General features: G+C 40.4%; 3 protein-coding genes across 5 annotated transcripts; 2 read left to right on the top strand and 1 right to left on the bottom strand.

The window, feature by feature from the left end:
* The first annotated feature begins 26 nt into the window (after positions 1 to 26).
* LOC124122062 (DNA-directed RNA polymerase II subunit GRINL1A-like) lies at positions 27 to 17888 on the top strand. 3 transcript variants are annotated; one of them, XM_048402618.1, is made up of 7 exons: positions 265 to 413; positions 1170 to 1285; positions 15042 to 15509; positions 16133 to 16391; positions 17151 to 17239; positions 17501 to 17599; positions 17632 to 17888. In XM_048402618.1, exons 1-6 carry the CDS (start codon positions 288 to 290, stop codon positions 17568 to 17570), a joined length of 1128 nt encoding a protein of 375 aa, XP_048258575.1. In that variant the 5' UTR covers positions 265 to 287; the 3' UTR covers positions 17571 to 17599; positions 17632 to 17888. The 3 variants fall into 3 exon arrangements, with proteins under 3 accessions (XP_046341194.2, XP_048258575.1, XP_046341193.2); XM_046485238.2 differs by lacking the exon at positions 265 to 413 and adding an exon at positions 27 to 169 and having other exon boundaries at positions 17501 to 17888; XM_046485237.2 differs by having other exon boundaries at positions 17501 to 17888.
* On the top strand, positions 9479 to 12199 carry LOC125384139. The gene is made up of 2 exons (XM_048402615.1): positions 9479 to 11752; positions 12146 to 12199. Exon 1 carries the CDS (start codon positions 9532 to 9534, stop codon positions 10942 to 10944), a length of 1413 nt encoding a protein of 470 aa, XP_048258572.1. The 5' UTR covers positions 9479 to 9531; the 3' UTR covers positions 10945 to 11752; positions 12146 to 12199.
* Positions 17889 to 19028: 1140 nt separating the features above from the next.
* On the bottom strand, positions 19029 to 21650 carry LOC124128866. The gene is made up of 2 exons (XM_046492369.2): positions 20750 to 21650; positions 19029 to 20053 (listed from the first exon to the last, which is right to left on the bottom strand). The coding sequence occupies exons 1-2, from the start codon at positions 21547 to 21549 to the stop codon at positions 19798 to 19800; spliced, it is 1056 nt and encodes a 351-aa protein (XP_046348325.1). The 5' UTR covers positions 21550 to 21650; the 3' UTR covers positions 19029 to 19797.
* Between the last annotated feature and the right edge of the window lie 2675 nt (positions 21651 to 24325).

Here is a 24325-nt window from a genome sequence, read left to right as displayed (position 1 = left end):
CGGGTCGGTGTGCGTATCAACAGAGAACCAGTTTTCAGCGGCTGATCAGAGATACACCATTTCAGTATTGAATACAGGGATGCACAGGAAATAATATGTTTACATAGAAGGCACACACAGTATCCGAGTGTACATGTTGCCAGCCGGTACACGTTCCTATAACATACAAGTTAGTATTATTGTTTTATATTCAATTTGAATATTTGAGGCCTACCACATAAAAAACATCTCTATGGAAATTCAACCACCCCACCCCCCTAAGTGGAATGGAATAAGTCAACCGATAGATGGCGCAGTGTCGAGAAGGCTATATAAATGCGTTATACCCTGTCCGTACGCAGTTGCGGTATTCTCAGTACGATATGGCCTGTAAATTGTCAGATGACAAGGTGATAACTAGTAAAATGGGAAAGGTACATACACGTTTTCTTGAACCTAGCTGTGTAAGGCAGTTATGCTTGTCATTTCAGCACACTACTCAGTCGAGATCCATAACTGCTGAAACAGTCATGGTTGCAAAACGTACCCCGTTTTCGTGAGTGTGACAAACTGTCAACGCACATGGATATCGTTATGTCATAAAATGATTGAGACATTGAGAGATATATGTACACTACAGGTGTAAATAAAACAATGATCCGCAGCATCAATACTCCCAGTACTTCAGTCACAGGAACTTGTTATTGCTCAGTAAATGAAAATATACATCCCTATATATATATACACTGATATACATTTGACCAATAACGAGTTCATGTGTGTACAGTATTATTTATGATTACTAAAGTTACTTTGTCTTAAATATATATTGATGCAGGGGTCTGGGGATAGATGTTTATATATTGCAACAAATCAAGTTTGGCCTCAGTTTTTGATATTTCTGGAAGTGAAATATATCTTGGTTGTTGATCCGTGCAATCACATGAAACACAACTATTATTCTGTCAACAAAGTTGACATTTTTACCCATGACTGCGCAACTCATAAAAATATCAACCTTTTTTAGGCCACTCAATGACCTAAACAAGACTATACACAAATATCCTCTATATATTTAGGCTTATCAAACATCAAAAGCATATCCTTAGAATAAATTGTGTAAGAGTTTTGCAGATATGTAGAACATTCAGTGAGTCTCTGCTTCATAGTAATGTGAATGTGGTCTACAGATGGGGTCCATGTCGATTTCCTCCGAGAAGCAGGGGCAACTAGGAGACTTGACCAAGAAGACTCTGCAGGAACTCCGTGAGCTGCTGGACAGACAGGACAAGCTGCTGAAGAAAGAGTAGGTTCACTACAGACTAGGTGGTGGTCAGGTAACCTAAAGTGTTCGCTTGTCACGCCAAAGTGACCTGGGTTCGATTCCTGACATGGGTACAATGTGTGAAGCCCATTTCTGGTGTCCCCCATCGTGATATTGCTGGAATGTTGCTAAAAGAGGCGTAAAACCATACTCACTCACTCACTACAAACTAGGCCCGGGACGAGTCCAAAGTTACTACCCAGGTACACACTGCCGTATTACCTGACCCTACCTGGGCACCTGTTGTAGGTCTCAAGAGATAGGTACAAAATGTCCAATTGGGAATAGTTTGGCTGTAGCCCTGGCAGAATGTGTTTAGATACCGTATAAAGCAGTCTGGTCATGCATACACTGAAGTTGACTGCAGTTTATTCAAACATACAAACGTCAGAAGGAATGCGTTCATAGTCAGTCAGAAGTAACTTGACTTGTGTAACCATGGAGTTCCAGATAATTTTTGTCATTAAACAATATATCATGACTAACCACAAGTCTGGGTAGTCCTGTGGGTACCAGGGTCATACTCAGTACCCACCCGACCCAAGTACCTGAGTAACCAATCCCAGCCCTACTACAGACTTGTCCTAATGAGGTAGATGGTCACATAGTTGCTTGCCACACAGACCCTCGATCGATTTACATTTTCATATACCAGCCTTAAATTGTCTGATGGGATTTAAACCGTGGATAGTCATGTCCGAGGTCACATGACCAAAGTAGTTAACCCCATCATAGTGGATAGTAACAATGTCTCCTTGTCTCCTTAAGGTTGACTCCACGCCATGCGACAGTAACATTAAAAAAATAGTACACTCGGTAACAAACACTACTGTGATGCACATACTTAATATGAAATGAACTTGTAGTTGTGTCCTACTGTCAGTGCTTGGTCAAGTGGTTATAAACCTACTGCCACTTTTGCATTTTGTATTGTACATATCTTTCTATCCTGTAATAACCTCTTGGGAAGTTTTAGTTTTTCGAAGTAAGAGCTCATCCCGGGTGTGAGGTTTAACTTTTTCTAAGTAAGACCTGGTTTGAGGTTTTACTTTTTCCTAGTAAGACCTGGTTTGAGGTTTTACTTTTTCAAAGTAAGACCTGGTTTGAGGTTTTACTTTTTCCTAGTAAGACCTGGTTTGAGGTTTTACTTGTGCTAGTAAGACCTGATGATGTGAGTAGCAGATGGAATTGTTTCAAGCGTCCAATGTTCTAAAATCGAAGACAGGAAGTGAAACCTTTTCATTATGGATGATGGGAATTGAACCTGTAACCTCACATATCGTGTTAAGTTTTGTAATCAACTGTTTTCCCAGTGAGCCACGTGGGCAGGTGGTGAAAGAACGTTCAATTTTAGATGTCATGACTTAGTTTTGTCTATGCTGCAAGTGTTTCTTCTATTGTGGCAGACACAAGTATTAACATACAGTTTTGTTGTATATATGTTTTATCTATTTGAGGTCCTTTAGGTTTGTATGTTATTTTAAGTTGTTAGGAAAGTAGGTTCTTAATTCAATATATATTATGGGCTTCTGGATTAGTTTACTTATAATGTAGAGGGTGGTTGGGTTGGTCTATGTTTGTGTCATTGTTTCTCCTCTTTGTTCTAACCCAAGCCTTGTTTTCATTGGCTTGTTCAAACTGTGCACTTTTCATCCATCTTGCACTTGACAATACACCAATTCAGAAGTCAGTCAACAATTTGGACTCGGACAGATCTGGGATAAATAATTCGATTATTAAGGTTAGTAATCTATAAAATTGCTAGCTAATATCTATGTATTTGTATAATAATATAACTTATGTTATCTAAGTTATGTGGAATGTAATTTCAGTATTATTAACATGCTTATCTTTGGTATGGTGATTGTGTCACCATATTACTAAGTTAATAATTAAATAAGGCTAAGTAAACACTTTAAATGCTTGTCATCCTTCTTCTTCCTGTGTGTGAATGTTTGAGTGAATGCGTTGATTTTTATCATTGTGTAAATACTGAATTTGTATGCAATGTCAATCATTGTATGGTAGTTAGTAGTTAGTTATATTTCCTAAATTGTATTCTGTATGTTACATTTATTCATAGTTGATTCTGTAATTAGGAGCGTGCTGACAGCTACAAAGCTACCACGCCAGGCGGCTGCCTAGAGAGGACAAACACCCCAGTGTCACCCACAGGGTACGCATAATTTACATGTTTGTTGTGTCATGAAGTATATTTTGTAAATAGTGTATCATACCAAATGTATGATCAGGTAATGAATTAATATAGTAGTTTCAACAAAGTGGTAATTGAATTTGTAATGTTCATTGTATGTTGGAACCGTGGACCATATATATATTGTAATCTTATCAGTAATGTCGGGATCGAGTTATCGCCCTTGATCAATCGTTTGTTTACTTCAGGGTAAGGTAATGATTTTATATATCATTGATTATTAAGTTCATGTTGATGTAATGAATATAGACTATGTTTATATTAAATGAAAGGTTGCTTTGTATTGTATTAATATATGTGTGTATGAAACCTGTGTACTACTGTTTTTATAATCTTATTGTTTGTACATTACAGGGTGTCATTGTTATCTACTAATAAGGCAATAAAGACTCACACCCGTAGCCTGTGTTGGACCTTGTATTCGCCAACACAAACCCGGTTACAAAATGGAGCCCCCAGTGAGGACATTTGCCTAAGAAATGTCAGCCAGCCTCTTCGTGGGATAGACAGCTCCCCTTCCATTCTGTGTACAGGCACATGTACTGAGATCTGCCAAGCCATGTGATCTGCCAAGCCATGTGATTCCCTTCACTTTCACGGCATCTGTGACTGACTTCTGTGTATTGACATTTGTGGATACTACGTGGATATAACTTTGTGTATTTTGTAACTTGTACCTTATTCCCGTACACAAAGCATATTTCTGATATCTGGTAATTTGTAAATTACTTCCCTTTGCAATCAATCATGTAATATATTTTACTTCATAGTATCTATTTGTCTTTGCCGGCTTAAGTTTTTCATTATTGTACATATATTTCAATTATCTGCATTTATGTAAGGTTTTCGTAATTGTAATTACATTCAACCTTTCTCTACATTTGTAATTATAGATATTTATCTGGCCAGTAAACCTTGTTATGTAGCATTTCACAACTTGTGAAAACATTTTTTCGGTGATCACCAAGTTTGTATACTTTGGTATTGTGTACATTTGTTTACAGCATGTATCGATAGTTTAGTTTAGTTTAGTTTAGTTTAGTTTAGTTTAGTTTAGTTTAGTTTAGTTTAGTTTAGTTTAGTTTAGTTTAGTTTGACTATTGGCTAAACTGTTTTGTTAGTTTCAATAAAGTTTGAAATATTTGCCTGCCTTAGGTAGACTTGGTTTCCTTAGATTGGTTTAGTTAGTATTTAGTTAGACTTTTAGATTAGTTGTTGAGTTAGTTTCAATAAAGTATAATCTTTAATTATAACCAGGTGAGTGTGTGTGTTTGAATCAGTTCTATTTGCTTCTTTCACCTTTCTACACGTATGCAAATAAACTTGGATAGGTATTAAATAATAATAATAATCAGATTAGAATTAGTTTGGGTTGTTTTTTTTTGACTGCCCTACCACAGACTGACTTAGTTTGAAATCATTTTCCCCATCTGCACTTCTTTTTTTTTTTTCACATTTACATAACAGCATGCCTTGATCTATTCCTTCGTGTTGTTTTGTGGGTCTTATATTCACACCGGGTATTAGTTATCTTAGGTACTTTATTTCATTATGTAGCATTTTAGTATCTACTTTTATTTTTCACTGAGGTTATTTTTTGTTTCTAGGCAATAGTGTTGCAATCCATTTTTTTATATTCCATTGCAGCTGTTTTTCTTTCTGATTGCAGTTGTGACTCTGTGATCATCACTATTAATTTTTAGATTTCAGTTATCAACATCTTTCAAAACTTCTGTGACTTTTTATAGTCGTTGCACATCTTCTTCACAGGCTTTTGTGATCTTTATTTAGATTTTGTAATCCTTCCACTCGACTGCATCATACTCTTACATCATGAATCTTGAAGAAGAGGAGATGAAAAGTTTGTTAACAATATTTACAAAGATGGGACTGTCTCCAAAGGTTGAGAATCCGGATGACTTTAAAGCCTGGATTCAAGGAATGGCACAACAGGAAGGACCTATTGTAAAGACAGAGCCTGATGTCAAAGGCGCCTTCTCAGCCACTAATCCTGAACTTGCTGCTCCACCTTCAACCTCTGGCGTAACATATCACCACTTTCCCAAGATACCATTCTTTAGCGGAGAGACTGGAAAGGACACTCCATATGACTTGTGGAAATATGAAGTTGACTGTCTTCTACAGTCAAAGACTCATTCTCTAGATGTTATACTCCAGGTTATCAGAAAATCTTTGAAGGGAGAAGCCGCACTGGTTGCCATGAAGCTTGGACACACTGCCACAGTAGAGGACCTCTTGTTCAAGATCCATTCTGCTTTTGGAACTTTGAGAAGGAAGGAGACCCTGATGTCACAGTTTTATGGTACTTTCCAAGGAGACAAGGAAGATGTTACAGCATGGGGTTGCCGGCTGGAGAACCTCATGTACCAGATAGCCTCCCAACGTCAGATGAACTTTGAGGAACAGGATGAAATGCTCCGAAGCAAGATGTGGGATGGCCTTAAGCCTGAACTGAAGAGCCTTGCTGCCCACAAGTATGATAACATCTTCAACTTTGATGAGCTTCGACTATGTTTAAGGGAAGTTGAGTTTGACATGAAGCGGGATCAAAGTCACAGCACAGGAAAGAAGACAGCAACCATAAAGATGGCCTCTACCTCTGACTCTTCTTCTGCTGTTGCTACTAAGGAAGAAGTGATGGATCTTAAAGCCATGATGAGGGATATCCAGACAGAGCTAGCTGACCTAAAGGAGCAACGTCAACATTCAGCTCAAGTATTTTTTCAACAGCCTCATCAACCATCACCAGCCTCTCAAGGTACTCCTCAGACTTCCTGGAGGAGGAACAGCAAACATTATGGGAAACGGAATGGACCATCACATCCGACAAGCTCGTTCCAGTCCCAGATGCCATCTGTTATGCCTCAGCAACAGCATTCTTACAGTCAGCCTGCGCCTCCAAGGCCACAAGCGCCATATATGCCCCAGCATATTCCACCACCACAACCCCCTCAAGTTGATGGGTATGGATTGCCGCCAGAACCACAGGAACCCATCTATTGTTACCGCTGTGGATACCCTGGACATATTGCAGTTGGGTGTAGAGTGAGACTGGACCATCTTCGATGCCCTTTAAACTTGGCCAGGCCTATGGGAGGGGGCAACCATTAGGCTTTATTGGGCGCCCCAAGTATAAAGAGATTCCAGACGGACTAGTAGGAGATGCCACAGAAGTTGAGATCAGCATTGAAGGATTTCCTGTTCGTGCTCTGTTGGACACTGGTGCTACAGTCTCTATCATATCTGAGACATTTTACAAGAATAATTTACAGTCTTTGCCCTTGGAACCAATCAGTGATATCTTGGATATTGAGTGTGCCGGAGGGGAACAGCTTCCATATCTTGGATATGTGAGTGTAAGACTCAATATCATTGGTGGAGGAATAAGCAAAACTTCGGATTCATGCCTCATGTTAATTGTTCCTGAAACAAGATACAATGCCAAGGTACCCGCTTTACTTGGAACTAATGTGTTGCAGCATTTCTTGAATGAGTGTAAGTTACAACACGGAGCACGTTTTCTTCAGAAGGCCAATCTCCACACTCCTTGGTACTTAGCCTACAGGACTTTAGCATTACGGGATAAAGAACTGGAGCGACGAGGACACTGCCTTGGATTTGTTCGCAGCACAGAGAACAAGAACCTCATCATTCCACCCAACACCAACATGGTTATCAAAGGACAAGTAACCAAGGGGTTCAATTCACCAGTCATATGTGCTTTACTCCAACCTACCAGCTTTGCTTCATTACCACGGGATTTGGACATAGCACCTACGCTTATATCTTACAACTATGACAGTCGGAACCCAGTGGACGTGCACATCTCTAACATTACAACTAGAACAGTAGTTGTCCCTCCTAGAGCTCTGTTGTGTGAGATTCAGCCTGTATCTATTCCGGAGCTACCCCTGGAGAACAAGGTGACCCAGATGACATCATCAACCAAGTCGATGTTGATGACACTGACCTGACAAGGGAAGAGATACAGATGGGACTTGACATCATCATGAAGTTCACAGACATCTTCTCCAAACATGATGATGACATTGGATGTAGCAACATGGTGCATCATCGGATAGATATTGTTGATGAAGTTCCCTTCAAACAGAGACATCGCCGAATACCACCTGCAATGTATGATGAAGTTCGGAACCATCTTCAAACACTACTCTCAGCTGAAGTAATCAGGAAGTCACACAGTCCTTGGGCATCCAATATTGTACTTGCCAGAAGGAAAGATGGGCGTCTCAGGATGTGTGCAGATTTTCGCCAGCTTAATGACCGAACCATTAAAGATTCCTACGCTCTGCCGAGGATTGAAGACTTACTGGATTGTTTGGGTGGAAACAAGTTCTTCTCAGTCCTTGACATGAAAAGTGGTTATCACCAGGTGGAGATCGAGGAAGCTCATAAAGAAAGAACTGCCTTCACTGTAGGACCTCTAGGATTCTACGAGTACAATCGTATGCCATTTGGACTTACCAACGCCCCAGCCACTTACCAGCGTCTCATGGAACGATGCCTTGAAGGTCTACACCTAAACATCTGTTTGATCTATCTCGATGATTTGATCATATTCTCTAACACGTATGAAGAACATATTGAACGACTCAAACAAGTTTTCCAGCGGATACAAGAATGTGGGCTCAAACTCGCCACCAAGAAGTGCAAGTTCTTCAAAAGAAAAGTTCGGTATGTGGGGTACATTGTTTCCGAACATGGAATTGAAGCTGACCCTGAGAAAATTGACAAAGTGCAACATTGGCCAACTCCTTCCAGCCCGGAACAAGTCAGGAAATTTCTAGGATTCGCTGGCTATTACAGAAAATTCATCAAAGATTTTGCCAAAATTGCCAAACCACTTTCAGAGTTAATGCCAAAGTCAGCTTCAAAGAAGTCAAAGCAACCCAAGGACGTTAACTGGATGTGGGGGGAAGCCCAACAGAGTGCTTTCAACGAACTAAAGCAGCGACTCTCCATGCCACCAATTCTGGGATATGCTGACTGTACCAAGCCCTTTGAACTACATACAGATGCCAGTGGTCATGGATTAGGTGCAGTACTCTACCAGGTGCAGGACGGACAGCCACGAGTAATAGCTTATGCAAGTAGAGGACTCAGTCGTTCTGAGAGAAATTATTCAGCACACAAGCTGGAGTTTTTGTGTCTGAAATGGTCTATCTCAGAGAAGTTTCATGACTACTTGTGGGGTCATGAATTTGTGGTTATTACCGACAACAATCCATTGACCTATGTGCTGACTAGTGCTCGATTAGACGCCACAGGTCATAGATGGCTTGCTGCTCTCTCCAGCTATAATTTCAGCATTAAGTACCGCCCTGGGAAATCCAACAGTGATGCCGATGCTCTGTCTAGGTTACCAGTCAAGGAAGACCATGATGACATGGATGAGATTGCCAAAGATTATGTCACAGCTATTTGTCATTCAACCCATGTGACGAATCTTGTGGAAAGTTTGTGCCTCTCTGCAGATGTGGTTGAAGATGAAGACCTTGACTTAACTGAGGACAGATGTGAACAGAATGCCAGAGACTGGAGACGATCACAGGCTAAAGATCAAGCCCTAGTAGAAATTATCACACACTTGAGGAATGGAGCAAGACCAGACCGGATGAACTACCTGAAGGATCCTGAAATGACATCATTGATGAAGAACTACAGTCAGTTCAAACTCAAGCGAGGAGTTCTATACAGAGTCGCCAGTGTTAATGGCGTAGACCGGGAACAGCTAGTTCTACCCTCTAGATTAAGAACTGCGGCAATGAGGAGCCTCCATGACAATGTTGGACACCCTGGAAGAGACAGGACTGTATCACTTCTACAGGACAGATTCTACTGGCCAGGGATAACACGTGACGTGGAGACCCACCTAAAACATTGTGAGTGTTGTCTAAGGAGGAAAACTCCAACCAACATCAAAGCTCCCTTAATCAGCATCAAGACTTCCGAGCCACTAGAGCTTGTATGCATGGACTTCCTTTCCCTAGAACCCTCTAAAGGAGGAATAGAACATGTCTTGGTTGTGACAGATCACTTCACTCGCTACGCCCAAGCCTACCCAACCAAGAACATGTCAGCAAAAACAACAGCAGAAGCCTTTTTCAGCAATTTTGTCATCCATTATGGTCTTCCAAAAAGAATCCATTCTGATCAAGGAGCCAATTTTACAGGGAAGGTGATGCAGGAATTGTGCCAGCTTCTGAAAATAGAAAAGTCCCGGACAACGCCATACCATCCAATGGGCAATGGGATGACAGAACGGTTCAACCGTACTCTTTGTAACATGCTTGGTACTTTGGAACCAAATGAAAAGAAGAACTGGAAGGCGCATGTAGGTCCACTCGTCCACGCCTACAACTGTACCCGCCATGAGACAACATCTGTAGCTCCCTTCTTCTTGATGTTTGGAAGACATCCAAGACTTCCAGTTGATCTTATTTTTGGATTGGACATGGAAATTCAGGAAAGCAAGTCCATAACAGAGTACACCAAATCCTTGAAGGACCGTTTGAGGCAAGCCTATGACATAGCTTCAACAGCATCTCAGAAATCTCAGGCCAAGCAGAAGACTTACTATGACCAGAGGGCCAGAGCTGCAATGTTGGAACCAGGAGATCGAGTCCTTGTAAAGATTGTGGCCTTTGATGGAAGACATAAATTAGCTAACAGATGGGAGGAAGATGTATATGTTGTGCTGCGCCATCCAAATCCATCGATACCTGTCTTTGAGGTTGGAAAGGAGAATGGAGAGGGAAGAAATAGAGTGCTACATCGTAACCTCTTGCTGCCAGTTAGTTCTTTGCCAGTCAAAATGCCACCAGCCATTAAACCCAGACGACGACAAGTACCAATACCTGTGCCTAAGCCGAGGAAGAACACGGCTGTCGAAACAAGTGAAGATCTGTCTGATGAGGAATCAGCAATTGGCTATACCCGTTCTTCAGAACCTTCAGTTCCTACTGAGATCACAGTGGAAAGGCCAACTGAAGGAGAGTCAGAAGAAGCTTTAGAAGGAGATGAGACTCCTACTGAAGAAGGGAGGGAAGAAGAAGAGCCAACTGATAATACTGTTCACCAGAACGAGCAAGATGAAGACAGATCTGAGACTGGGGCCACAGGTAGTGAGGATGACAGAGAAGAACAACCCAATTTGCAGCCAGAAGATGCTTCTCAGCCACGGCGGTCAACCAGAACCAGGTCACAGCCCAACTGGATGAGAAGTGGAGAATATGTTCTTTCTGCCATAAGTGATCCTGGAAATCCAGAATGGCTTGCCAGAGCCAACTATCTCAATTCTCTGCTAGCTGATGATAGATTCCGGGATCAGCGACACCGAGTGGCTGATACTCTTCTCGATCTTGTCAGCGGCAAGGTCAAATGATGAGACATCATTTTCCTGTGGGGGGAAGTATGTGGCAGACACAAGTATTAACATACAGTTTTGTTGTATATATGTTTTATCTATTTGAGGTCCTTTAGGTTTGTATGTTATTTTAAGTTGTTAGGAAAGTAGGTTCTTAATTCAATATATATTATGGGCTTCTGGATTAGTTTACTTATAATGTAGAGGGTGGTTGGGTTGGTCTATGTTTGTGTCATTGTTTCTCCTCTTTGTTCTAACCCAAGCCTTGTTTTCATTGGCTTGTTCAAACTGTGCACTTTTCATCCATCTTGCACTTGACAATACACCAATTCAGAAGTCAGTCAACAATTTGGACTCGGACAGATCTGGGATAAATAATTCGATTATTAAGGTTAGTAATCTATAAAATTGCTAGCTAATATCTATGTATTTGTATAATAATATAACTTATGTTATCTAAGTTATGTGGAATGTAATTTCAGTATTATTAACATGCTTATCTTTGGTATGGTGATTGTGTCACCATATTACTAAGTTAATAATTAAATAAGGCTAAGTAAACACTATAAATGCTTGTCATCCTTCTTCTTCCTGTGTGTGAATGTTTGAGTGAATGCGTTGATTTTTATCATTGTGTAAATACTGAATTTGTATGCAATGTCAATCATTGTATGGTAGTTAGTAGTTAGTTATATTTCCTAAATTGTATTCTGTATGTTACATTTATTCATAGTTGATTCTGTAATTAGGAGCGTGCTGACAGCTACAAAGCTACCACGCCAGGCGGCTGCCTAGAGAGGACAAACACCCCAGTGTCACCCACAGGGTACGCATAATTTACATGTTTGTTGTGTCATGAAGTATATTTTGTAAATAGTGTATCATACCAAATGTATGATCAGGTAATGAATTAATATAGTAGTTTCAACAAAGTGGTAATTGAATTTGTAATGTTCATTGTATGTTGGAACCGTGGACCATATATATATTGTAATCTTATCAGTAATGTCGGGATCGAGTTATCGCCCTTGATCAATCGTTTGTTTACTTCAGGGTAAGGTAATGATTTTATATATCATTGATTATTAAGTTCATGTTGATGTAATGAATATAGACTATGTTTATATTAAATGAAAGGTTGCTTTGTATTGTATTAATATATGTGTGTATGAAACCTGTGTACTACTGTTTTTATAATCTTATTGTTTGTACATTACAGGGTGTCATTGTTATCTACTAATAAGGCAATAAAGACTCACACCCGTAGCCTGTGTTGGACCTTGTATTCGCCAACACAAACCCGGTTACACTATCTCACACGCTTTGATTGCATTCCTTTTATACCGCGACACACTGTATTGTTTCACTATTAGATATCTTGATGTTTTCTCGTATTTTTCTGTTATTTCTAACATTTGGACGGTTTATAAGTGAGATAAAGCACTCCACCTCAGTTATGGTCGAGGAAGTAAGACCTCGCCAGTCATTTTATCGGCAATGTAAAACCGAGGAGCAAATACCCTCTTACCTCGGTCTTACTTCCTTGACCATAGGGGGCATGGGTGGCCCAGTCGTCTAAGGCGCCACGATTTGCTGTGCAGAGTTGCGTCCCTTGGGCACGCCAGAATCCCGGTTCACCCCGATTATGTTTCTAGGTTTGTCAGCACCATACCCGAAGTGGTAAACGTCTGAGACCTGCATCACTTCGGGCTTTCCTCCCACATTAAGCTGACACGCCGTCATATAACTGGAACACTGTTAAAAGCGGCGTTAAACCCAACTCACTCACTCACTCACTCCTTGACCATAACCTAGGAGGAGTGCTTTATCCTTCACATAGGGTGTCTGCCTGGTGAGTGGATGGTCGTGTTAAAGGTGATTTTAGCATTAGGGGCTAAAACAAGCAATAGTTGTTTCGGAGTCGGTATACTGTGTCTGAGAGGGGTGTTCATGGTGTGTCAGTGGGCTAACGCTATATACCAGCATTAGTCCAGACTATCACAAGAAGGCACACACTCCCACATACATCTATCATGTATATGTCATTTAAGTGCAATAATCATGAAGGCAACATAAAACCCCATTTCACTTCACCTAATGCCACACAAAAGAACAAAGATTATCAATTTATGTGTATTGTTGTTGAATTGTATGGGATTAGTATTCGACAGCTGCACTGAGCTATGCATGAATAAAGATGACTGGGCAATATGCAAAATACTGTGTTTCATAATGAATTAGTTTCCCACAGAGTAAACTTATCATATTCAACAGGTGGGGACATTATTACCATTTTAATGAGGCCAAGCTGTTACCGGCTGTACTTTTAGATTGTCATTGTCTTAAAAAATTGACATGGATTGTACTTGTTGGAAATGGTTCATTATATCACTAGTGTTCTTAGTGTGTGATGTCTATGCTATCACTAGTGGTCTTAGTGTGCGATGTCTTTGCTAGCACTAGTGTTCTTAGTGTGCGATGTCTATGCTATCACTAGTGTTCTTAGTGTGCGATGTCTATGCTGTCACTAGTGTTCTTAGTGTGCGATGTCTATGCTGTCACTAGTGTTCTTAGTGTGCGATGTCTATGCTATCACTAGTGTTCTTAGTGTGCGATGTCTAAGCTGTCACTAGTGGTCTTAGTGTGCGATGTCTATACTATCGCTAGTGTTCTCAGTGTGCGATGTCTATGCTATCACTAGTGTTCTTAGTGTGCGATGTGTATGCTGTCACTAGTGTTCTTAGTGTGCGATGTCTATGCTATCACTAGTGTTCTTAGTGTGAGATGTCTATGCTATCACTAGTGTTCTTAGTGTGCGAAGTCTATGCTATCACTAGTGTTCTTAGTGTGCGATGTCTATACTATCACTAGTGTTCTTAGTGTGTGATGTCTGTACTGTCACTAGTGTTCTTAGTGTGAGATGTCTATGCTATCACTAGTGTTCTTAATGTGCGATGTCTATGCTATCACCACCCTTGAAGATCAGGGGTAGAATAGGTCTTCAGCAACCCATGCTTGCTGTAAAAGGTGACTGTGCATGTCATGAGAGGCGACCAACGGGATCGGGTGATAAGGCTTGCTGACTTGGTTGATGCATGTCATCATATCCCAATTGTGTGGATTGATGCTCATTATGTCAATCACTGGATTGTCTAGTCCAGACTCGATTATTTACAGACCACTGCCATATAGCTGGAAAATTGCTGAGTGCAGGGTTTAACAACAAACAAAATAAATATGCTATTACATTATTCCAAGGCTATTTAAAATTCATATAGACTTGTCAAAATTCTGTTGGATACTTAGATTGTCTGGTAGATAATTTTGTCACTACATTTTACCTATGCGTTTTGTCTTGTAAGAACCAAACATTCAATTGTTGAAATATTCCTAACAATTTGTAAAGGTCTTGCTTAATTATTAAGTTCTGCAGCTACTGTGGGCCATTAAGGGCCCTTATCCTACATGGTCCTTTAGTCAAGTCAGTTAGGAGATTAGGCAAAACAAAATTTGATAAATAAACACTATCAACAAGGTGAATCTTTGATAAACACTGTCAATATGGTGGATATTCCAGAAACAAACACTGTCAACATGGTGGATATTTCATAAACAAACACTGTGTACATGGTGGATATTTCATAAACAAACACTGTGGACATGGTGGATATTTCATAAACAAACACTGTGGACATGGTGAATATTTGATAAAGAGACATGTTGGAATAAATATTTGATAAACACTGACAACAAGGTGAATCTTTGATAAACACTGTCAACATGGTGGATATTTCATAAACACTCTCGACATGTTAAATGTTTGATAAACAAAATCTCTGTCGACATGGTAGATATTTTATAATCAGACATATTTGATAAATACTGTCAATCTTGTGAATATTTGATAAACAAACATTGTTAGCATGGTGAGTATTTGATAAACAGACAGTGTCGACAAAGTGAATATTTGATATTTGTTTTGCTGTTAATAGATCTGTTCGTTTAAAAAAAAGAAGATAACACTTGTTTTGGTGGTCACATTGATATCCATATATTTTTTGATTCCATACAATTCCACTTCTGTCAATCTCACAAATGTTATGTTTGATCTACAGGAAATTTCTTCAAACATTACCAGATAAGGGGGTCAAAGTGAAAACCTTTGCCCAAACCTTGAGGACACTGATTGCCCAGAGAGAGGAAATAGAACGGGCAGCTGCAACTCTAGAGGGTGTGACAATATCAGGTCATGGAGACAAACAGACTTCCAACAGGCATAGAGACAAGAAAGTCGCAGCTATTGAGACAAATCAAGAGAGGAAAGTGCAGCAAGAGGGAGACAACTCCAAAAATGAAGCTGACGTGTGTGAAGCTTCTGTCACAAGAAATGACACTGAACTAAGGGGAGATAAGTCCACTGCTATGGATGTGAGTGACAGACTGAGTGAGGTTTTGGAGCGGGTGACTATATCTACTGATCATCGTGTATCTGTGGGAGAGGATGCGTACATCAACAGTTACGAACGTGTTATCAAAAAGGCGAATGAACAAACACCACTAAAGAAAGCATTCAAACCAAACAGGTAAATTATACTCATTCAGATACTGAATTATGCCTTAGATGTAATGTTATGTAAACTATGCTGGTTCAGATACTGAATTATGCCTTAGATGTAACGTTATGTAAACTATGCTGGTACAGATACTGAACTATACCTTAGATGTAATGTTATGTAAACTATGTCGGTTCAGATACTGAATTATACCTCAGATGTAAAGTTATGTAAACTCTGCTGGTTCAGATACTGAATTATACCTCATGTAAAGTTATTTAAATTAGGCTGGTTCAGATACTGAACTATACCTCAGATGTAAAGTTATGTAAGGATGTATATCATTTTTGTATTGTGTCTTTTATTAGCGGCAGAAACTAACATTTTTAGTCCACTAGTTTGTTGTTTTCTTTGTTAGAGATATATTTGTTTTATTATCTTCAAGTTTTATATTTTTCAAAGATATGGTTCAGGCATATAGGAATTACAAGTTACAGATTCTGTGTTTAAGCATATCATGGATTATTGATGTACACGCAGACACCCTTTAGTTATTGTTTCATACAGTTCTGTACAAATAGTACAGACAAATTACTTCATCAGGAAATTTGTATCAGTCTTTGTTGAGTTAATTCAACCACCCTTACTTTCAGCACTTTAAAAATATCAAAGGTGGAAGACCTACCAGAAGTATATAAGTTCAGATCAAAACAGGACAGGTTGAAGGTCAGTCAAAGCTCAGGAGTGTCAGTTGGATCTGAGAGGAAGGCAGAGAGTTCAGTGGACTCTTTAAAGTCCAGGCCCAAGGACGAGTCCGCGGTGGTACTGCCGGACTACAAGCATGACAAGAGTGTGCTGATATCTGTGGAGGAGTCACTGCAGCTCGTCTCACAGCAGAGGAAGCAGCATGGGGTAGGGCTACACAATGTTCTGACGAGGCAGCCGCCTTGCAGGATTCTCACAGTATTTTATAGATTGACGCAGGATATTTTCTCTCAGTAGGGACAAGGGGCCCATAAATGTTGATTAATGTTTATTTCATTATAATTATAGGGGTCACTTACTGTCTCAAAAACAGTTTACATCAGGGGACAGCTGCTTCTGTTATTGAATGTAAACGTCGGGGCATACTACTGATGTTTATGTAGGGGGGCATACTACTGATGTTTATGTGGGGGGCATACTACTGATGTTTATGTAGGAGGGCATACTACTGATGTCTGTGTAGGGGGGCATACCACTGATGTCTATGTAGGGGGGCATTCTACTGATGTTTATGTAGGAGGGCATACTACTGATGTTTATGTAGGGGGGCATACTACTGATGTTTATGTGGGGGCATACTACTGATGTCTATGTAGGGGGGCATACTACTGATGTCTATGTAGAGGGGCATACTACTGATTTTTATGTGGGGGGCATACTACTGATGTCTATGTAGGGGGGCATACTACTGATGTCTATGTAGGGGGGCATACTACTGATGTTTATGTAGGGGGGCATACTACTGATGTTTATGTAGGGGGGCATACTACTGATGTTTATGTAGGGGGCATACAACTGATGTTTCATATATGGCTGAAATAATGCCGATGCAAACTTAAATTTTAGCTCACTCACTTGACCTCACTACTGATGTTTGTGTACAATGATGGTCCTTCTGTCTCCAAGGAGCTGATGATGAGACAGGCGACGGAGAGGCTGGCGGGCCGCCTCCACATCCGGCTGGACGACTACAACCCAGAGGGAACCAACATGGAGTATCCTTTCTATGTGCTCAAATTCCAGGTCACAATAGGTCCCCAGCAATGTATGCTGGTCGTAGGATGTGGCTTAAAGGGGTGAGCGGTTTATTGTGTGTCTTCGTACCCAGATGGCGTGGATCATTGTTCACAATATCTGGACCTGGATCACATGCACCACACACACAATAAGGGATAAGGTTCTATATTTTAGATGAAAGTAGTTTATTTCAGCTTGAAACTATCTTTGAGCAATTAATGCTTCCTTAACCCTACCAGTTACCGTGTGCCAGCCTCTGACACAGACAGTGATGATGAACCGGAAATGGGTGGTTACAATGACGATTGATCGACATGGACCTAAACATGGTCTGAAAGATACCTGGACTGAAAGATACCTGGACTGAAAGATACCTGGACTGAAAGATACCTGGACAAGGTCCTCTTCACTCTACTGTGACGAGGCATGTGATTGACAATGTGGTGTCTGATTTATGTATCTTGCTCTGAAACGACATGTTTGACTTGGGTTTGGACGACACGAGACAAATAAAGGTGAGCGTATCCTGACCCAGGACATCACAGCTTGATTGTTACAAGTGCTACTCTAAATATGCTACTGTACTATTTCTTGAAAATAAATACAGCAGAGTGTTGTTGTGTTGTTGATGTTGTTTTGTTGTTGATTTGACACTAGAATCCTGTGGTATGGATTAATATGACACTAGAATCCCATGGTATGGATTGATTTGACACTACAATACTGTCGTATGGATAAATTTGACACTACAATCCTGTGGTATGGATTAATATGACACTACAATCCTGTGATATGGATTGATTTGACACTACAATCCTGTGGTATGGATTAATATGACATTACAATCCTGTGGTATGTATTAATATGACACTACAATCCTGTGGTATGGATTGATTTGACACTACAATCCCATGGTATGGATTGATTTGACACTACAATCCTGTGGTATGGATTAATATGACACTACAATCCCATGGTATGGATTGATTTGACACTACAATACTGTGGTATAGATAAATTTGACACTACAATCCTGTGGTATGGATTGATTTGACACTACAATCATGTGGTATGGATTGATTTGACACTACAATTCTGTGGTATGGATTGATTTGACACTACAATCCTGTGGTATGGATTAATATGACACTATAATCCTGGGTATGGATTGATTTGACACTACAATCATGTGGTATAGATAAATATGACACTAGAATCCCATGGTATGGATTGATTTGACACTACAATTCTGTGGTATGGATTGATTCGACTCTACAATCCTGTGGCATGGGTTGATTTGACACTGCACAATAATGTGGGATGTTTGATTTCCTTCTACTATGGGACATTTGTTGACAAGCCAAGGCGTCTTGTGTACACAGTTGGCATATAGTGATACAATTCCCACTGAGGTGTTTGCTGATGGGGCTTCCCAACTGAGTGAGTGAATGAGGATATATTTCCGCTTCTTGTACAAATGTTGAATCACTGGGAGAGGCTGCAGAAACTGTTAGTGAACTGACCAATGAAGGTGTGGTATGGGTATGGTGAACCCCTGCGCAGGCGAATAATCTCCTACCCATACATTCATGTTTGCAACCTGGACAAGTTATTTGAAACAGACATAAAATATTCATCCATTCAAATTCTGACACCAGCTCCTAACATTCAGGAGTTTTGCACGGACATATGACCCCCCACATGCTAGATTCTGTATGCGCATCACCGCACGCCAGCGAAACAAGACAAAAGGAGAACATATTCAACATGATGACATATTTTATGTAAATACAGTGTTGTTAATGTATGCGAGATACACTGATTGAGATATTACATCAATAAAGCGCTATTTGAATTAATACAATATACAATATCGCAGATAGGAATAGAAAGCCACACTGGTATGCTCCCGCTTGCTCATTCCTCTTGTCTTTGTGTGCAGGAAACGTTTTCTTTAGAAACATTGTGTCACAATAGCAAGGGGATATTAACTATAACAGCGATGCTCCGTGAAATATGCTTTTCCCATATGCTAGCTCCAGGTGCCGAACTGCCTATTGTGGGCGAGTAAGACCCACGTATTTATAAGTAATACCCATTTCGTAAATCATAAAATGTTGAAATACAAACATGCACAAAACGAGATATGATTGTGAGTCTATATTATATATGGCATTGGACAAACCTGTTACATTACTGCACAGTTCTGGTATAGTTTAGAAACGTTTCACCTTTTTGAACATTTAGCCACATGGAACAAAAATAAATAAACTAAACTATTGATTTCAAATGACAACAATGAAATCAAACAAAACAATTCATTATGATAAAAACCAGAAAACTGTCGCAAAATAATTATTACTTTCATAATATATTTTGAAATAAAAACATGTTACAATATACTTGACGTGTTTGTTTAAAAAAATCGCTGTAATTATTATCGATTTTACCTTAATAGATATGCTACTGGTATATGTGTGTTTTAAGACAAACGCTGTTATTCACTTTCTAATACATCGATTAGATAACACATCGCCTAGTTGTTGGTGTTAAAGTTTCGCCAGTATAAGTCTGAGCTGCTGCTGTCTTCCGAGAAGGCAGCTTCAACTTCAGCATCGATCTCCCCACAGTCCTCATGCCAGGGACTCCCGGGTGGTGTGATCGGGGGGTCGTACCTGGTGGACTCTTCTACTATGAAACATAATGATGACACCTGGTCGTTCATCAGATCCGCACGTGACGTGTCAGATCTCGGTGAGGAGTCATGAATTTTCTCATTGATCAAGTTGATGCTGAAAAATAAAGAAATATGAAATCTTTACAGTGTTTTCGTTTGGTTGTATTTTTTTGCGTCATGTAGAATCTAATTCTTTATTGAAGTCCTTAACACATACATCATGGGCCCCTGCTATAGAAATAAAATATTTACATGGTTTTGGACGGCTTAGAAATGTTTTTTAGTTATATCACAGCACGTCAACGTAACGTGAGAGTACTGCCAAAAATGAAAGAGATCACAGATACGTATAGTGCTGACAAACCAAAGATCACACTTTAAAATAGAAATAGCAACACAAATTACAAACAAAGACACAATCTCCGTACAGGTCCTGGCGCGTGGCAAATCCGCCAGCCCAAGGAACTACTTCGCTATATTAGGCCTAGCAAAGAAAACCAGAAGACAGCTACTGGTCTATGGACTGTTATATGCTTTAGATATCAATAGCCGTACAAATTAATTACAAACAGTAAATAACATAGGCCGTAACAAACTGTCAAGCACTGGGTAATGTGCTGTGATTTAGAAAATTATTTTATCCAAACCTCAAATTATCTATTGTGTGCTCTGGTGGTCGTACATTTCTTGATGTTTCACAGATGGTGGACTGAAAACGCACCAGGCATAAACTCTCATTAACAGAGACTCGTGTTGGATATAGTTGTTTTGTATTTGAAAAGAAAGCGTTTACAAATTACAGAAATGTCACCTTCCATCTGATGAGGCTGGCGAGTGGTCATCGTTAAGCTTGTTGTTGGAGGACCTGTTGTCAGACATGACTTCAAAGTCTGACCAGGGTGACTTCTCCACCTGGTTCTCCTCTGGTGAGCTGCCATAAACGCTCTCAGTAGAGGCGATGCGGGGGAGGCCAAGTGGATCGTCATCAATCCTGTCAACGCATCTTGTAAGCCCCACAGCCCCGTCGAGGCTGCGTGACAGCAAACCGAGACTTGATTCGTTTTTCTTTGCAGGGGAGGACGGGGCAGACGACACAAGTTCTCCTCTCTTCCTTTTCCGGCCGCAACCAGCAGCTCTCAACTTTTCATAGAGCTGATCAGGGGCTATTGTATGACACTTTCGCCATCGAGGGTTCCCGCTAGTGGTGGTGATCTTGGTTGTGACGGTCACCCTGTTTTCATCGTGGGTACTGAGAACGCCGTTGCAGTTGCAGTTCTTCTGTAACTGTCTTATCGTGTACGCCCTGACGGTTGACTTGTGAAGCCACACACGGGAATCTTTCTTGAAGCGCCTTCCATTCTTGCCAATGACTGAGAAGACTTGGTCATACGTGAGCTCGCCATCGTCACCGTATTTCTTCTGTGATCGTCTGTTCCTGTTCTTGTGGAGCCAGAACCGGGAGTCCTTTTTGAACTCTTTCTGTGGTGGCGCAGGACAATGAGCAGCTCGTTTATAAAGCTGATCACATCTCTGGCAGAATTCCTCGAATGCCTCAGACATGACCTCTTCACAGTCCTCCTCAATATCGGTGTCTGGGATGGTGCCGTCCATCAGGTCACAGCTCTGGGGTGTGGAGTAGACAGAGTAGATAAACCTACCCCATCACAACACATTCACTGGGTTGAACACTATACCACAATGGGGTGACGTCACAGAAGTGAAGCATGACAATACACGACACAATGACGTCACATCATTATGAGTATTGTGACGTCAAACACTTTTTTACGGCAACAGGCAAGTGAATGACCGTCTCACCGTGGTCAGTTTTACTCCAGCGGCCTGAACACAACCAGGCCTGGTCCAGGCAAGCCAGTGGTGTTATAGAAGCAACGATAAACGCAAACGGGGGAGACACAGCCAGCCAGATTTCACATTGTAAGCACCCGGTACACCACGTTTTTTTGTTGTCGCGTGTGGGCACTGGGGTCATAGCCTGCAGTTTTGAATCCCCACCAATCAACCAGACTATATGAAGACGAAGATCAGAGGAAGTCTCGCGCTCATACATGTGGGAATATTTTCTTGACAAGTAGTTACAAAGCAACAAATCATAACCAGCCTAGGCTAATCTGGGACTCGAACCCTTGATCATGGTATTCCGGCACGACAAAGGGACACAACTCTGCACAGAAAATGAATGCGGTGCCTTTGACAACTGGGCCCCCTTGCTTCCCGAACAGATTCAATCTAATTATTTTGGTAGTTTGTTTAACGCCGCTCTCAGCAATATTGCAGCTATAAGACGGCAGTCTGTTAATAATCGAATCTGGACCAGACAGTCCAGTGATTGACATCTGCTGAAGAGTCAATCTAATTAAATCAGATTTTAGCGCTGGTCACCGGTGCACAATGTTTAGCCGTAGCGAGAACTAAGATCAGTGTTTACTGAAATTAGAACAGATTTAGAATATCCGAGAACATCAACTAAATGAGCACACTCATACTTAGATAGACTCTTCTTTGTCAATTTTTCAAAAATGGAAGCAAACACCATCTGAAGTTTACTGAGAAAACAATATGCGAAATGTTGGAGTTCATCATTGATAACATCTATGTAGATATCTAGACTTCGGGGGTAAGACATTTAGACAGGAAGTAGGCACCCGCATAGGCACAACTTGTGATCCCCTTCTTGCTGATCTGTTTCTTTATGCATATGAATCGGGATTTCTGCTCAGATTTGCAAATTCAAAACAATATAATTTGGCCATGAAGTTGAACTTAAGCTTCAGGTAATATCGATGATCGGATATCGTTCATTAATCATCAAAATGCCAATTCCTTTTCACTGATTTACCCACCCAAAAGTAGAAATAAAGGAGACCAGTGAGACCGCCTCATACATATTTAGATATCAGCATGTGTGTCATACAGATTTTACGAAACGAGTATCAGAATTCTTGTTTTCCCCGAGCCAGAGAGAAGGTAATACAGGAATTCTGACACTCGTTTCGCAAAATCAGTATGACACACATGTAAGTGTAATAATTTCTTTATTACCCATTGTTTCTTAATTCCTTTGAGCTCCCCTTTGGAAAAATGCACTGATCACCACCGAAAATCACAATGACTTCAACAATCCTCAGCTATGACGTCAATTCATGCGTGGCGTAATTCCAACCTTATGCACAGTAAAATTCGAATGACCTTAACAATGTCGTCCGGATTACGGAATCAATACGCTGGTGCATGAGAAGTGATATTTGCACTAGAGCACATACAGAGAATCTCACCCGAGTGTCTTTTTATATCAAGCCAAGCCTCAGAGTTTTTCCACTTTTATCAACTCGTGTTGATATTTTTTTATATTAAAAGACGTGAGGGTGTGATTTGATTTATCATCCAACATCATTCTTCCAACTTTTTTCAGTTTGCAATCTCGTGAAAATCAGATCCTAGTTCTCGCTACAGCTAAACAAAGATCTGAGGACATCCCATTACGAGTCACGTCAGACCCACCTTGCGCGAACTACGACTACGCTTCGAAACATATTTTGACAAGTTCTCGATTACAAATTTGAAACCTGAACAAAAGAACATCCTGGAATGGCTAATAGATGGTCTAGATTGTATGGATTCAGATGTAACTATCGTTCGGAGTTAAAGGTTTCGAGTTGCATGATTAGAAATCACATAATGATAGTCACTTTCATAATCTGGTAAGCGATGCTCTGATTGGCTGGATGAAAGGTCGTTCTGACGTGACCCCTGATGGGATGTCATCAGATCTTTGTTTAGCGGTAGCGAGAATTGAGGTCTGATTTTCATGAGATTGTTCAGTTTGTAAACAGTTATAGGCAGTGCCAAGTGTAAAAAGAACTGCTAAAAGCTTCAGTAGCAGAGCCATTAGTGATGTCACTTGATTGTGACGGCATGGTAACCAATGACGTCACAATGGTCTGCAAAGCATTGTGATGCAATTTCATTACAGCGATATCTACAATGTAGATCTCACCCGAGTGATATCTCCTATGGGAGCCAGTTTGGGATGATAAATAATTTTTATTAAGTCGGTTATTTCTAGCCCTGTTATGGTAAAAATTAGACCTACGAATAAAGATTATGAGTGACAAAACACTCTCCACAAGACTACAATCGAACATGCTCTTTTGAGGTACAATCGAGGTACAATCGAGCATGCTCTATCGAGGTACAATCAAGTATAATATTTCTACCAAGATTTCAAAGAGCCTCATACCGACTCTTGCTCAGAAGTTGTTCGACCAAGGGTTACAACATTCAAAGCCTCAGAAAACCATTTTTTTCTCTCCAAATTTCCAAATTTGATCAAATCTGTTACAAAAATGATGTCTGATGCAATTCC

The sequence above is a fragment of the Haliotis rufescens genome, unplaced genomic scaffold (assembly GCF_023055435.1).
Source record: "Haliotis rufescens isolate VD_foot unplaced genomic scaffold, xgHalRufe1.0.p SCAF_1, whole genome shotgun sequence".
Classification (NCBI taxonomy): Eukaryota; Metazoa; Mollusca; class Gastropoda; order Lepetellida; family Haliotidae; genus Haliotis; species Haliotis rufescens.
The sequence above is the reverse complement of the archived record's forward strand: the minus strand, read 5'-3'. Positions and strand labels throughout refer to the sequence as shown.

What these genes read in the sequence shown, in the direction of transcription:
- LOC124128866 (XM_046492369.2), bottom strand. Translation starts at nt 21,549, where the DNA reads ATGGACGGCACCATCCCAGACACCGATATTGAGGAGGACTGTGAAGAG. An exon ending in CCAGCCTCATCAGATGGAAG is followed by an intron (nt 20,054 to 20,749) that starts GTGACATTTCTG and finishes TTTATTTTTCAG; the next exon opens with CATCAACTTGATCAATGAGA.
- LOC125384139 (XM_048402615.1), top strand. Translation starts at nt 9,532, where the DNA reads ATGGACTTCCTTTCCCTAGAACCCTCTAAAGGAGGAATAGAACATGTC.
- LOC124122062 (XM_048402618.1), top strand. Translation starts at nt 288, where the DNA reads ATGGCGCAGTGTCGAGAAGGCTATATAAATGCGTTATACCCTGTCCGT. An exon ending in GACAAGCTGCTGAAGAAAGA is followed by an intron (nt 1,286 to 15,041) that starts GTAGGTTCACTA and finishes TTTGATCTACAG; the next exon opens with GAAATTTCTTCAAACATTAC. An exon ending in AGCAGAGGAAGCAGCATGGG is followed by an intron (nt 16,392 to 17,150) that starts GTAGGGCTACAC and finishes TCTGTCTCCAAG; the next exon opens with GAGCTGATGATGAGACAGGC.